Raw genomic sequence first — 14,337 nt, 5'->3', positions numbered from 1 at the left:
CCATTATTACTTAAATGGTGACAAAGGAAACACTGCTCACGTATTTATATACATTATAATAACAATTAATCCACAAATACAAAAACAAGTCATCAAAACACCAACATTAATTAAATATTCCACACTTTAGTTACAGCTTACGATACTGAATAGCAAAAGAAAATATAACAATCGCAACTGTCACCGTTTGTAGTGGGAAGTATACTCCTACTTCATCCTGAAAGTCAAGATCCAAAGAAAGGTGTGAAAATACCAAAGCAAGGAGCACAGAGTGGAAGTAGATTGCGCGGTCAAGAGATGGCGCTGAAGCAAAAGAGACGAATACACATAGAGAAAAGGTACACCATTGAAAATAAAATTAGTGGGACTAGATGGTTGTGGTGTTGAAGGTGGTGGAAGCCGCGACTGTGTCCGCAATGAGATTGTTGGTACCACCGATTGACTGAAGTTATAGATTGAAGGCCGACAATATATATGACCAAAGTAGCAATTTGTTGTTTCAGATGTGAAAACGTTCGAGGAAGATGAGTGGTCGATAGTCGGTATATTCTACTACTCTGTGGTGTCCTTCCAAGTAAGGTTAGAAGTGTAGTAGGGAAGCAACGATGGCATAAAGTTCCTTCTCGACAGTGGCCCACCTGGTTTGAGCTCCTTTGAAGAAGCGAGAGTGGTAGGCAATGGGAAGGAGATGATGAAGTGGAGGTGGCGTTTCTGTGGTACCGACTGAGAAAGACTGCAGCAAAACAGCCCCGTAACCTGTATTGCTGGCGTCAATCTGCATGAAAAATTCTTTATTAAAATCAGGAGCTCTTAATAGGGGTTTAGAAACCAATATGCTCTTCAGTTGTTTAAAAATCTGACAGTGTTCTTCGGTCCAGTCAAACTTTACCTAAGGGGAAGTAAGAGAATAGAGAGGAGCAGTAATAACAGCAAAGTTCTTAATGAATTTAGCATAGTAGGAAACCATTCCTAAAAAAGACTTTAGTTGCTGTCTTGTGGAAGGAATAAGAATGTTCTTGATATTGTCTATATTAGCCCCTTTAGGTATAATTTCCCCACTACCAATGCAATGACCTAGATAAACTACTTTAGCTTGACCAAAAGAACTTTTAGCAAGGTTGATTGTCAGCCCGACTTTTTGCAGGCGTTGAAAGAGTTCTTCCAAGGTGCTAAGATGTTCTTCCCAGGTCTTGCTGGCAATCACAAGGTCATCGAGATATGCAAACACATCTTTAAGACCTCTAGTTATCTCTGCCATCATGCACTGGAACGTTGCAGGTGCATTACAGAGTCCAAAGGGCATTACTAAGTAAGAAAAGAGACCAAAAGGTGTTACGAATGAAGAGATTTTCTTACCTTTATCAGTCAGTGGTACCTGATAATACCCTTTTAGTAAATCTATTTGAGTTAAGAATTTGGCATTACCAATATTATCTGGAATAGAATTAACCCTAGGAAGTGGATAGGAATCTTTAATAGTCCCTTTATTTAATTTCCTGTAATCTGTGCAAAGTCTGAATTGCCCATTAGATTTGGGGACCAATATACATGGTGAAGCCCAAGGCGATGTACTGGGTTCTGCTAAATTATTGTCTAATAAATACTGAACTTCCCTTTTCAATGTTTCTAGTTTAACTCCTGTGGCTCTATAGAAAGGTTGACGGATTGGAGTGGTATTTGGTTCAAGCAATATGTCATGGTGGACAGTAGAGCTACACTTAGGAATATCAGTACTAATGTCTGGAAACTTTAATAAGAGACTTGTCAATGCCTGTTTTTGAGGTACATTTAGGTGAGAAAGATATGTCCTGAAAGACTTTAAAATTTCACTATTAGAAAAATCCTTAAACGATAAAATGAGATTGGTTTCATCACCATCATTAGTTTCCTCATCTATTGTTAGGTTAGGTACCTTTGTTGCCTCTGTATTAGCTTTGGTTATCACTAAAGCAATATTAGGACTCACCTTTTTGACTGGAGTGATATAGGGTTTAAGGAGGTTTACATGAACTAATTGAGTTTATCGTTTTCGGTCTGGAGTGCTGATTATGTAGTTTACTTTGGAGGTCCTATGAACGATCTTGTAAGGTCCGGCATATTTTTCCCGTAAGGGAGCGCCAGGAATAGGATGATACACTAAAACTTGATCGTCAGTTTTGAACTCTCTCATTTTGTCTTCTTATTGTATATGTGTTGCATCTTCTGCTAGGAAGAAACTAAATTAGTAGTAGCAATATCATAAATGTAAGTAAATTTCTTTTTTAATTCTTTTAAATACTGATAAATATTTGTAGTTTCTTCTGGCTTCCTCTGCAAAATATTCTCCTTTACCGAACTTAATATAGTTCTTGGTTTTCGACCGAACATGAGTTCAAATTGGGATACCCCTGTGGAATCATGAGGTGCACATTTAAGTACATACATGAGAAGATCGAGGTCCTCATCCCAGTGCTGTGATGTTTCACTGATATACTTACGTAACAAACTTTTTAAAGTCTGGTGCATTCTCTCCAAGGCACCATTAGTCTGTGGGTGATAAGCAGAAGAGTAAACATTATGGATATCGAATTGATACATAGCTTGCTTGAAAAGATTACTAGTAAAATTGGGACCTTGATCACACTGTAGTTCTCTCGGGAAACGTAACAAGGTAAAGGTTATCAACAATTGTCCAACTATGGTTTTAGCACAGATATTTTTAATGGGAAAGGCTATGGGATACCTAGTGGTAGGGCAGAGGACAGTCAAAATGTATTCATTACCCTTGCAAGTCTTTGGCAAGGGCCCAACACAATCAATAATTACCTTATCAAATGGTGACTTAGGTACTGGAATGCTTTGAAGTGGTGCTGGAGGTATTTTCTCATTAGGCTTACCAGTGATCTGACAGTGGTGACAGGAAGCAATAAACTCCTTTATGTCCTTTCTCATTTCTGGCCCATAAAAATCCTCAAACAACCTCTTGTAGGTTTTATACACTCCAAGGTGGGATTCTGTAGAATGAGTGAGGTCAAGCAAGGGTTTCCTTAAGGGCTCTGGAAAAACAACCTGAAAACAGTCATGCCACGAGTTAGATGTTGGAGCTTTGGGAGACTTGTAATGGCGAAACAAAACCTTTTTCTCCACATAAAAGTATGGAGTTTTAGGGTTGTCAGTAGGATCCACAACTTTATCCAAGAGTGTTTTCAAACTTGAATCCTTCTGTTGGAGTACAGCAAACTGGTCCTTATTTATATCAACTAAATCCAGAGCCTGTTATTCTGTCATTCTTTACCTTGGGAGGAAAATTAGTGTTGGGCGTTTTACTAGATGATCTAGTGATTACTTGGGAGATTTTATCTGGCTTTTTGGAGAGCTCATCTTTGATTACTACCTCAGGTGTTGTTACAATCAATTTAGGTTCAAGTACAGAGGATCCTGCAAGATCATTACCTATAATCATCTGAATAGGGCAACAAGGTAATGGTTTATCTAAGACAGCAACTTTTGCCTTACCTGTAATATCCACCTCAGCCTCGGGTAGAAGAGTAGTAGTGGTTATGTCACTTACTGCTATGTACTCTTTTGTGTATTTTAAGTTGTCTTGACTGGCAGCCGGAATTATTGTCTGGGATGAAGCAGAGTCTCTTAGAGCTGTGACAGATGAATCCTTAAGTGAAGCCTCACACATGAATTCATTAAATGGTTCCAGATCTTGTGAAGGAACAAAAGCATGACATGTCACTGCATCTTTAGTTTTCTTGGACTTACCATCAGTGCTTACCTCTGACCTCTGACATTTTTGACTGGGACAATTTTCTATGGAGTGTCCATCTTTCTTACAATAAGCACAACTAACCTGATGAGATTTAGGCGATGAGACAGTCTTTGAAGAATCTTTACTATTCTTATGAATTAGATAATAGTCGTCAGCCAAGCTAGCTGCTTTTCGTACTTCAATTTCACCTTTAAAATGTACATAAGTGGCAATATTAGAGGCTACCTTATGCAAAAATTCCTCCAACAAAATCTGATTTTTAAGGGAGTCTAAATCATTAACCAGCTCTCTCTAACCATTTGTTAAACTGTCTTACCTTTATATTACAGAATTCTACAAAAGTCTGAGATTGAGACTTGGAAGAGTTTTTAAACGTTTGCCTGTAGCCTTCCACAGTAATGGCATATGCATCTAAAACAGTCTTTTTAAGGTCTTTATAGTCTTTAACCTCAATTAATTGTGATGCAACATATGCAGCCTTACCTTTCAAGTGGTTGCGCACGAGTATTGTCCAGAAATTAGGTGGCCGATTTAATGACGTTGCTATGTCTTCAAATATTTAAAAGAAAACCTCTGGATCCTTATCGTTGAATTCAGGAACTAATCTGCTGGCTTTAGTCACATCAAATCTCGTGGGAAGTTTTTCTTCATCCTCTTTAGCCTTAAGCCTGATAAAGGCCGACTTCTCCAGTTTTTCGAGTTCCACCTCATTAAGCCTTTTCTGATGTTCAAATTCTTCTCATCTTCTTTCTTGTTCCGCGAGTTTTCATTCTTGTTCCCTTTCTTGTTCCACGAGTCTTCTTTCTTGTTCCGCGAGTTTTCATTCTTGTTCCCTTTCTTGTTCCACGAGTCTTCTTTCTTGTTCCGCGAGTCTTCTTTCTTGTTCTCTCTTTTCCTCCACTTCAAGAACTTTTAACTGAAGTTTCAGTTTTTCTACTTCAGGATCGACATTAGCAATGGAACCTGTAAGGGTTCTTAGTTCTCCTACATCTTCATTGTCTTCTGTTATAACGTTTTTATTCAGCAAGAACTGAAGGATGTCATTAATGATACGTGCTTTGACATAAGTTATATCTGTAGGGATTTGGCATTTAGTCGCAACCGTGAGAAGTTCTTGTTTTTTAGCCAAACGCAAGGTTAACAATTCCTCTCTAGGATTAGCTAAGAATTTCTCTAGATCGAAAGGCATGATTGTTATTAAGGTAAGAAGGTTTAATATTTAAATCCAAACTTATCCTGAACGTGCTGATTAAGTTACGGTACACCAAATACAGAATTACCGAATTTGTAGTACAAACCAATAACTTAATTAGGTCGTTAATAATCAGATACTTCAATTATCGTGTACGAGTCTACGTCCGTTTTAACACAAAACATAGTGCAGGCGAGACTAATAACCACAACACGAGCGTTCAAAATGAAATGATGGACCAGGATGGCTTAAGTTTATCTAATGATCATTAAGTGATTAGACCGATAACGAAAGCGCGATACCCATAAAGGATTTGATGGGCGAGGATGGCTCTTACATTGATATCCAAGAATAAAATGATGTTGGACGGATAACGAAAGCACGATACCCAGAATTAACAAAAAGGGATTTCAAAAAATCCGAAGGGACAAGTAGGCTAATGAATGACGAACGAGGTAACAAAACTAGCATATTTCGGACTATTTTTAGCGAGAGAAACCCTTAATTGCGGCTCGTAATACGGGGCAGGCAAAAGAAACAAAGAAAGCTGTAGAACCCAGCGGACTAACGATTGTTGACAGCTATTCCTCCATATTACCGATGCCTAAGCGAGCGAGTGAGGAGTATACTTCCAGTATAACAAAACGTTAACAATGAACGATTGAAGATTAAGAGTAGTGTTACAAATTCTTACGGTTCGTATCTCACTGGTTCTGTGCGCATTTGTAAACCACTAAACCATTCAATTCACTTTTCACGATTCACGATCCCGGACAGGCCCCATTTTGTCACCTCTGCGATGGAATATCTCAGGTCTTAAGAGAATTCAACGTACCTTAACCCTGGAACGGTACGGTGGGTCGTCCGCGACCCCGAGCGTCAAAACAAAAGAGGTTTTTCTCACGTGACTCACCCCCGTGACTGAATTTGTGGGTGATCGACCTGCAGTCGGTGTCTCGCCTACACGCTCTAGTAGTGTCCAGATGTGCCTCGCTGTATCTGTACTCCTTCCCAGATTTCTGAGACGTGTCGGGGTCGAGCGCAACCGAGTTTACCCTTCTAAGGTAAGTTGCATAATTATCAAAGTATTATGAAATTGTCGTAGAATGGTGCAACTTGTATAGGTTATAAGTTGTGGAAAGTCTTGGTGGATGGTTTGGTTACCATGTGCATGATTTTTTTTTTAGTTGAAATGTCGTTCATCACCACGAGGACCATTTTACCGCGAGTGCCCCTTTTTCAGTTTTTTTTAATTTCTTGGCTAAGTCATTTTTCCGTGAGAAATTGGCAAATAGTATCGCAAAACTTTTATTTGTTTAGTGTTGGAAAGTGTGTCTAGATGATCTGGCTACCCATGCGTGACTTTGTTTTTGTCATATACGCCGTAGATATTGGTATGTGGGGTATTTTCCTGCGGTTGCCAATTTCTGTTTTTTTTTCAATATTTGTAAAAATTATCTACATAGTAAGGAATTGCCATATATTATTGATTTTTTTTTCATGTTTATTTGTTAGAAAGTGTGCCTTGATGGTTGGGCTAACATGTGCATGTCTTTTTTTTTTATCTGAGATGCCGTATATTAGAATATTGGCCATTTTTCCGCGAGTGCCCCTTTTTCAGTTTTTTCATTTCTTGGCTAAGTCATTTTTCCGTGAGAAATTGGCAAATAGTATCGCAAAACTTTTATTTTTATAGCATTAGAAAGTGTGTATAGATGATCTGGCTACCCATGCATGACTTTGTTTTTGCCAGATACGCCGTAGATATTGGTATATGGCGTATTTTCCTGCGGTTGCTAATTTCTGTTTTTTTTTTCAATATTTGTAAAAATTTACTACGTAGTAAGGAATTGCCCTATAGTATTGATTTTTTTTCATGTTTATTTGTTGGAAAGTGTGTCCTGATGGTTGGGCTACTACGTGCATGTCTTTTTTTTTTATCTGAGATGCCGTATATTAGAATGTTGGCCATTTTTCCGCGAGTGCCCCTTTTTATTTGTTTTGCATTTTTTTGCTTAGTCATGTTACCGTAAGGAATTGGCAAGTAGTGTCGCAAAACTTATATTTTTATAGTGTTGGAAAGTGTTTCTAGATGATCTGGCTACCCATGCTTATCTTTTTTTTTAGCCAGATATGGCGTATATATAGGTATGTGTTCGATTTTCCTGTGATTGCCATTTTTTCGTTTTTTCCCATTTCTTTCAAAATTACTACGTACTAAGGAACTATCACAGAGTAATGATTCGTTTAGATGTTTATTTGTCGGAAAATGTGCCTTGATGGTTTGCCTAGCACGTGGCTGAATTTTTTTTTTTTCTGAAATGCCCACCATTAGCTCATTGCCATTTTTCATCGAGTGCCCCTTTTTATTTGTTTTGCATTTTTTTGCTTAGTCATGTTACCGTAAGGAATTGGCAAGTAGTGTCGCAAAACTTATATTTTTTTAGTGTTGGAAAGTGTTTCTAGATGATCTGGCTACCCATGCCTATCTTTTTTTTTTTAGCCAGATATGGCGTATATATAGGTATGTGTTCGATTTTCCTGTGATTGCCATTTTTTCGTTTTTTCCCATTTCTTTCAAAATTACTACGTACTAAGGAACTATCACAGGGTAATGATTCATTTAGATGTTTATTTGTCGGAAAATGTGCCTTAATGGTTTGCCTAGCACGTGGCTGAAATTTTTTTTTTCTGAAATGCCCACCATCAGCTCATTGCCATTTTTCATCGAGTGCCCCTTTTTATTTGTTTTGCATTTATTTGCTTAGTCATGTTACCGTAAGGAATTGGCAAGTAATGTCGCAAAACTTATATTTTTATAGTGTTGGAAAGTGTTTCTAGATGATCTGGCTACCCATGCCTATCTTTATTTTTAGCCAGATATGGCGTATATATATATAGGTATGTGTTCGATTTTCCTGCGATTGTCACTTTTTCGTTTTTTCCCATTTCTTTCAAAATTACTACGTACTAAGGAACTATCACAGAGTAATGATTCATTTAGATGTCTATTTGTCGGAAAATTTTGTTTACTTCTTTTTTGATTGAATATCATCAATTTTTTTTAGCTAAAATATTATATTGTTTTACATTTTTTTTTTCGATTTTATTTCCCTTCAAAAAATTTTTTTGGGGTCAGAATTCTAATTCTATAGTCGTAAAATAATCGACAATCATCCAGCAACCCACCATACAATAATTAGATTAGTAAATAACACCTTGAAATTGACATACCCTTCCTACATTTCAGGTTGCAGATTAGGGAGTCTGAGTCAGTGTGATTAGCGGCCATTTTGTGGACATATCCGAAGCGTAAGTTACCCTATCTATATATATTCTTGTTCCCTATAGAATTTGTGATATTTTGGTATATTTTTACCTGCATAAATATCATATTATATATAAAATATATGTATTTTTTACGAAATTTCTAAGTGCTCAAAAAATGACCTTTAGATATGGCCCCTGATATAAATGTAATTTACAAAATAATGAAGATTTTTTTACATATTTCTATATTAGGATAACATATGTTTATTCCCTAAAAAAATTAGCCACTTCCTATTTCATTTGGGTACCCAAAAAAATTCATGAAATTTGGACACATATTTTTGGCCAAAAAAGGTTACCCTTTTTTTCTCATTTCAGATCTTCACCTCCATTGGTCCGACTTCATCCAAAATACATCAAGATGTGTCCTAAACATTCAAGAATCAATTCCTAAAAGGATTTGTGTATATATGTATATTTTTTTTTTTATGAATTTTTATGTAAGGTCTTTTTTTTCTACTTAATTTTTAAAAATATTTATAATAAATAGTTTTTCTGCAGATGAGTAGTATTTATCTTTACAGTAGTTTTAAGCTTTAATTGAATTTTTTTTTGGCAAAAAAAAAAAAGGAGGTTACTGCAAAAACAGATTTTTCAAGAATTTTTTTTTGCGCCGGGGTCGCTCGCGACCAAGTATACCCTTAAAGGGGTGTCCGAGGAGCGTACCTATCCAGGGTTAACTTATCTTATTAATTTACCCACGAACCATTATTACTTAAATGGTGAGAAAGGAAACACTGCTCACATATTTATATACATTATAATAACAATTAATCGACAATTACAAAAACAAGTGATCAAAAAACCAACATTAATTAAATATTCCACACTTTAGTTACAGCTTACGGTACTGAATAGCAAAAGAAAATATAACAATCACAACTGTCACTGTTTGTAGTGGGAAGTATACTCCTACTTCATCCCGAAAGTTTAGATCCAAAGAAAGGTGTGAAAATACCAAAGCAAGGAGCACAGAGTGGAAGTAGATTGCGCGGTCAAGAGATGTCGCTGAAGCAAAAGAGACGAATACACATAGAGAAAAGGTACACCATTGAAAATAAAATTATACAATATATGTATGTACAAAGAGAGAGAGTGGCAATTCGTCATAATATATATATATATATATATATATATATATATATATATATATATATATATAAGTATATGTATATAAATATATATATATATATATATATATATATATATATATATATATATATATATATATATATATATATATATATATATACATACATGCGTACATACATATACACACACATACATACATACATACATATATATATATATATATATATATATATATATATATATATATATATATATATATATATGTATATCTATATATATATATATATATACATATATATATATATATATATATATATATATATATATATATATATATATATATATATATATATATATATATGGGTGTATATATATATACACACACAAACAAACACGGACAAAACAGGACACCTTTGGAAACTGACCCTTTCAACATAAAACGTTTGGACCCAGCCTAAGGAATATTTTACTGTGGTACGTGGTAAAAGAAATGAATTTGGGTATACTAGGATTTATAGATATTAGAAGAACTGGGAAATATTATATAGAGTTAAAAGAGCTGGGCCATGTGTGTACTTTGCTTAAGAGATTAAGAAAGCAAAAAAGGAAAATGGGATGGGTTTTCTTATCAATATTAAAATTGCAAGTAACATAGAAGAATCCTGTTGTAATGATGAGAGAATTGTGATGAGCAGAGAGAAGGTTGTGACTCAGAGACAGGATGAGAGCAACTCAGTGAGTTTATTATAGAACACTCTCCTTTATATACAAAAGCACGAGATAACAGGAAATTTCATGTTCAAAATCGAAACCGTTACCGGTGAGAAAAACAGTCATGTTTATTCAGGTTCTTTTTAGTGCGAGGGAAGAGCGAAGATGCAAGCATAATATAAACACAAAATGAACTATGTACGATCGTGTGACATACGGTTGGTACAGAATTGTATGATTAATCATCAATCTAACTTCAAAGAAGGAAATGAAGATCATTCAAACGTATGCCCCACCATGGCCCTAAACTCAGGAAGAAATTAAAAAAAAAACACATGGATATCTAGAGTTATCTTTTAAAAAAATAGGATTAGTTTATTTTCTTGGGAGGGGGTGCGATTTCTATGCTTAAATAGGTCAAAAGAAGAGAGGAGGCTCTTAGATACCATTAGATATAAAAGTAAATAAGGTTTTCACAGAAATATTTGCGTAAGTTCTTAAGCCATATAATGCGTGAAAATAATCAAAATAAACATAATATAGTGGAGGAGCTGTGAACAGTGGCAGTCTATAGGAAAAGTTGGTTGGAATAATACCAGATGAATAAAATATGATATGCATACCATATGAAATTATATAAATGCTACATAGTATTCTCTATGCTCCAATAAACAAGAATACTTGCATACATGTATTCCTAACACAACATATATGCTAAATGTGTATTAGCAATAAAGGTACATATAACAATGATAATCATATATATGTAAATAATTATAATGATAATCAATCACCCCCCCCCCCTCTCCCCTTTGCGTTCAATGAGCTATATGAACGGGTATGGCATCTAGATGAACGCCGATATTTAGCATGAGTGCCACTTTGCTGTTGTTGACTAGTAGCAGGGACAATATCCCTCTTCTTTGGAGATTGCTGTGTCTCATCAGCCAAATGTGAAGGAGAAATAGGTACAGGGCATAAGAAACGGCGGTTACGTCATAATATTCTTCCTGAGGGTAACTTCACATGGTAGTCTCGTGACCTATCGATGCCCATAATAATGCCAGTCTTATCCCATTGCTTAGAGATAGCGTCTTGGATACGGATATTATCATTGAGCTTGAGTGGTTCTAAAGGGTGTGGATGGCTGTCATACCTTATTTTGGCTGCTTCTGTACGTGATGTTACACGAAGTTCATATTCATTTGCTTTTTCTTGCCACTCCTGCTAAAATGATGATGCATGGGCTGGGATGCATGGTCGAAAGGCTTGGCCATATAATATCTGCTCTGGAGAAAGGCCAGCATAGTTAGGAGTATTCCGTATTTCCAATAATCTTTTGTCAAAATCCTTGACGTCGATGTTCCCAGAAGGGGCTACTTTTAGGATAAAATATTTGAACTTTTTCACGGGTGCCTCGACATGCCCATTACTTTGGGGATAGGAAGGTGTGGATATCACATATTGAACACCCCATCGGGTTAGAAAATTCTTGAATTTTGAGCTGGTGAACTGAGGTCCACCATCTGTCCTCAGCCTTACTGGAACACCCTAGTCTCGGAAGATGTGGCTGAAGTGCGCGTGTTGTTACTTCCACTTGAGTATTGGTACCAAATTTTACAACTACAGGCCATCCAGATACTTTGTCTACATAGACCAGGAAAGATCTCCCAGCAACACTGAAGAAATCAGCCGATACTGATTCGAAGGGACGAGAGGGGTTCTCGTTGCATAATAGTGGTTCCTGCTGTTGGCTTGGCTGCATTATGTGATATGGCTCGCAGATATGGACAGTATTTGCTATATCTGAATTAATACCTGGCCAATATACAGTCTGTTTAGCCTGACGCTTAGTCGCCTCCACTCCACAATGGCTGTCATGAAGGCATCTTAAAATACTGCATTGCATAGCTAAGGGAATTACTATTTGGCTACCATACAGGACAAGGTCATCATTGGTGTATAAATCCTCCCTTATTTTCCAATAGGGTTGTAGGTCATTGTGGTGATTGTAGCAGTGACTGGGGAATCCATTGGCAACGTTTTGGAGGAATCTTGTGAACGAGGGGTCCTCACGTGCTGGGGTGCGAATCTCTTCCAAAATAAGATCTTGTGTATCTGATGTCTTCACATCTGAAATTGCATCCACAGTCTTGGCTAATACACTCCTGAAGGAATGATGGGTTTCACTATTTAACATATCATCTTCAGACGTTGGGTGGTTCACAGGGGAAAGTGAAAGGGCATCAAGGATTATTATTATTATCATCATTACTTGCTAAGCTACAAACCTAGTTGGAAAACCAGGATGCTATAAGGCCAGGGGCCCCAACAGGGAAAATAGCCCAGTGAGGAGAGGAAACAGGAAAAATAAGATATTCCAAGAAAAGCAAGAACATCGAAACAAATATTTATATATAAACTATAAAAACATTAACAAAGCAAGTGGGAGAGAAACAAGACAGGACAGTGTGCCCGAGTGTATCCTCAAGCATGAGAACTTTAACCCAAGACAATGAAAGACCATGGTACAGAGGCTATGGCACTACCCAAGACTAGAGAACAAGTTTGATTTTGGAGTGTCCTTCTCCTAGAAGAGCTCCTTACCAAAGCTGAAGAGTTCCTTCTACCCTTACCAAGAGGGAAGTGGCCACTGAACAATAACAGTGCAGTTGTTAACACCTTGATAGAAGAATTGTTTGGTAATCTCAGTGTTATCAGGTGTATGAGGACGGAGGAAAATCTGTAAAGAATAGGCCAGACTATTCGGTGTATGTGTAGGCAAAGGGAAAATGAACCGTAACCAGAGAGAAGGATCCAATGTAGCACTGTCTGGCCAGTTAAAGGACCTCATAACTTTCTAGCAGTAGTATCTCAATGGGTGGCTGGTGTCTGGCCAACCTGCTACCTACTACAGTGTTTCTTGCCTTTACGCTATACTGAAGTGAAGATATAGGGTGAAACTTTGTCTTTCAGATGCTGAATACGTGTGTTTTCTATTGCATCCAATGTATATGTATTCAAGATGGGTATCAGGGGTCTATGGTCAGTCACCAATATGAAATGAGGCAATCCAAGTAAGTAATGGCAACATTTATTCATAGCCCAAACTGTAGCTAAACATTCTAGCTCAATGGTGGCCCACCTAGTTTCTGCATCAGCCAAAAATCTTGAACCACACTGGACCATGCAGAAACGGCATATTCTAAACATTATAAAAGAGAAGCATCCGTTTATAGTATAGTGGGGCACGTCAGGTCAAAATGAGCTAGCACAGGTGGCTGAGAAAGAGCCTTTTTAACACTGCAAAGGCGGCATTGTGATCTGCTGTCCACGTGAAAGATCTCTTAGGGCTCACCAGCGGCCAAAGCGGATCTGCTGCAGCTGCAAGATGGGGAGAAAATTCTGTTAATTGGTTAGTAAGGCCCATGAATGACCTTAAATCTGTCAGATCTGCTGGCTTTGGGAACTCTGATATAGCTTGAACTTTCTCCTCGTCGGCTGTAATTCCATTTTCAGATAATGTATACCCACAAAAAGATACAGTAGGGCTAGCAATAACAAACTTTTCTGCATTTAAAGTAATACCGTGAGTCCTACAGTGAGACAAAACTTTGTTGAACCTGCATAAGTGAGAATAATAATTCTTATCATATACAACAAAATCATCCATAACCTTGACACAATGTTGGATGCCTTGAAGAGCAATATCACCTCACCTGAAGTAGGCATTTCCTGAAGTGCTGAATACCATGGGTGAACGACGATAGTGATACCGACCATAGGGCATGATGAATGTTGTAAGGGCTTGGTTTTCCTCTGCTAGTGGGATCTGCCAGTACCTACACAATGTATCCATGGTGGAGAAATACCTTGAATTAGGATCAGTACTTCAGATTACACTAAATGGTGATGGTGAAAGATGTGTATGCCTTAAAACCTGTGAATTTAACTTTCTTAAATCTGTGGTGACACGAACACCACCTGTAGGTTTGGCTACAACCACTAAGGGGTGACACCATGGGGATGGCTAATCCCCAACAGGTTCAATGATGCCTTGTGCTATCATTGCCTCCAACTCAGTCTTGACGTCCTCTTGAAAGGCTAGTGGTATAAGACGTGGAGTGTAGATAGCAAAGGGTTTCACATCCTCTTCCAGGTGATTAAGCATAGGTGGTCCAGTCATTGGCTTAAGTTGTGCTCCTTGATGAAACTGCTCCTTTGTCATTAGCACATTGCTATATTCCTTTAGAAA

The 14,337-nt window shown here is 37.2% G+C and overlaps 1 protein-coding gene across 1 annotated transcript; it reads right to left on the bottom strand.

Annotated features, from left to right (window-relative positions):
- Positions 1-13,350: 13,350 nt before the first annotated feature.
- On the bottom strand, positions 13,351-13,941 carry LOC137641003 (uncharacterized). The gene is made up of 2 exons (XM_068373455.1): positions 13,802-13,941; positions 13,351-13,678 (listed from the first exon to the last, which is right to left on the bottom strand). Exons 1-2 carry the CDS (start codon positions 13,939-13,941, stop codon positions 13,351-13,353), a joined length of 468 nt encoding a protein of 155 aa, XP_068229556.1.
- Positions 13,942-14,337: the final 396 nt, after the last annotated feature.

Source organism: Palaemon carinicauda, chromosome 5 (assembly GCF_036898095.1).
Source record: "Palaemon carinicauda isolate YSFRI2023 chromosome 5, ASM3689809v2, whole genome shotgun sequence".
NCBI classification, from domain to species: domain Eukaryota; kingdom Metazoa; phylum Arthropoda; class Malacostraca; order Decapoda; family Palaemonidae; genus Palaemon; species Palaemon carinicauda.
The sequence above is the reverse complement of the archived record's forward strand: the minus strand, read 5'-3'. Positions and strand labels throughout refer to the sequence as shown.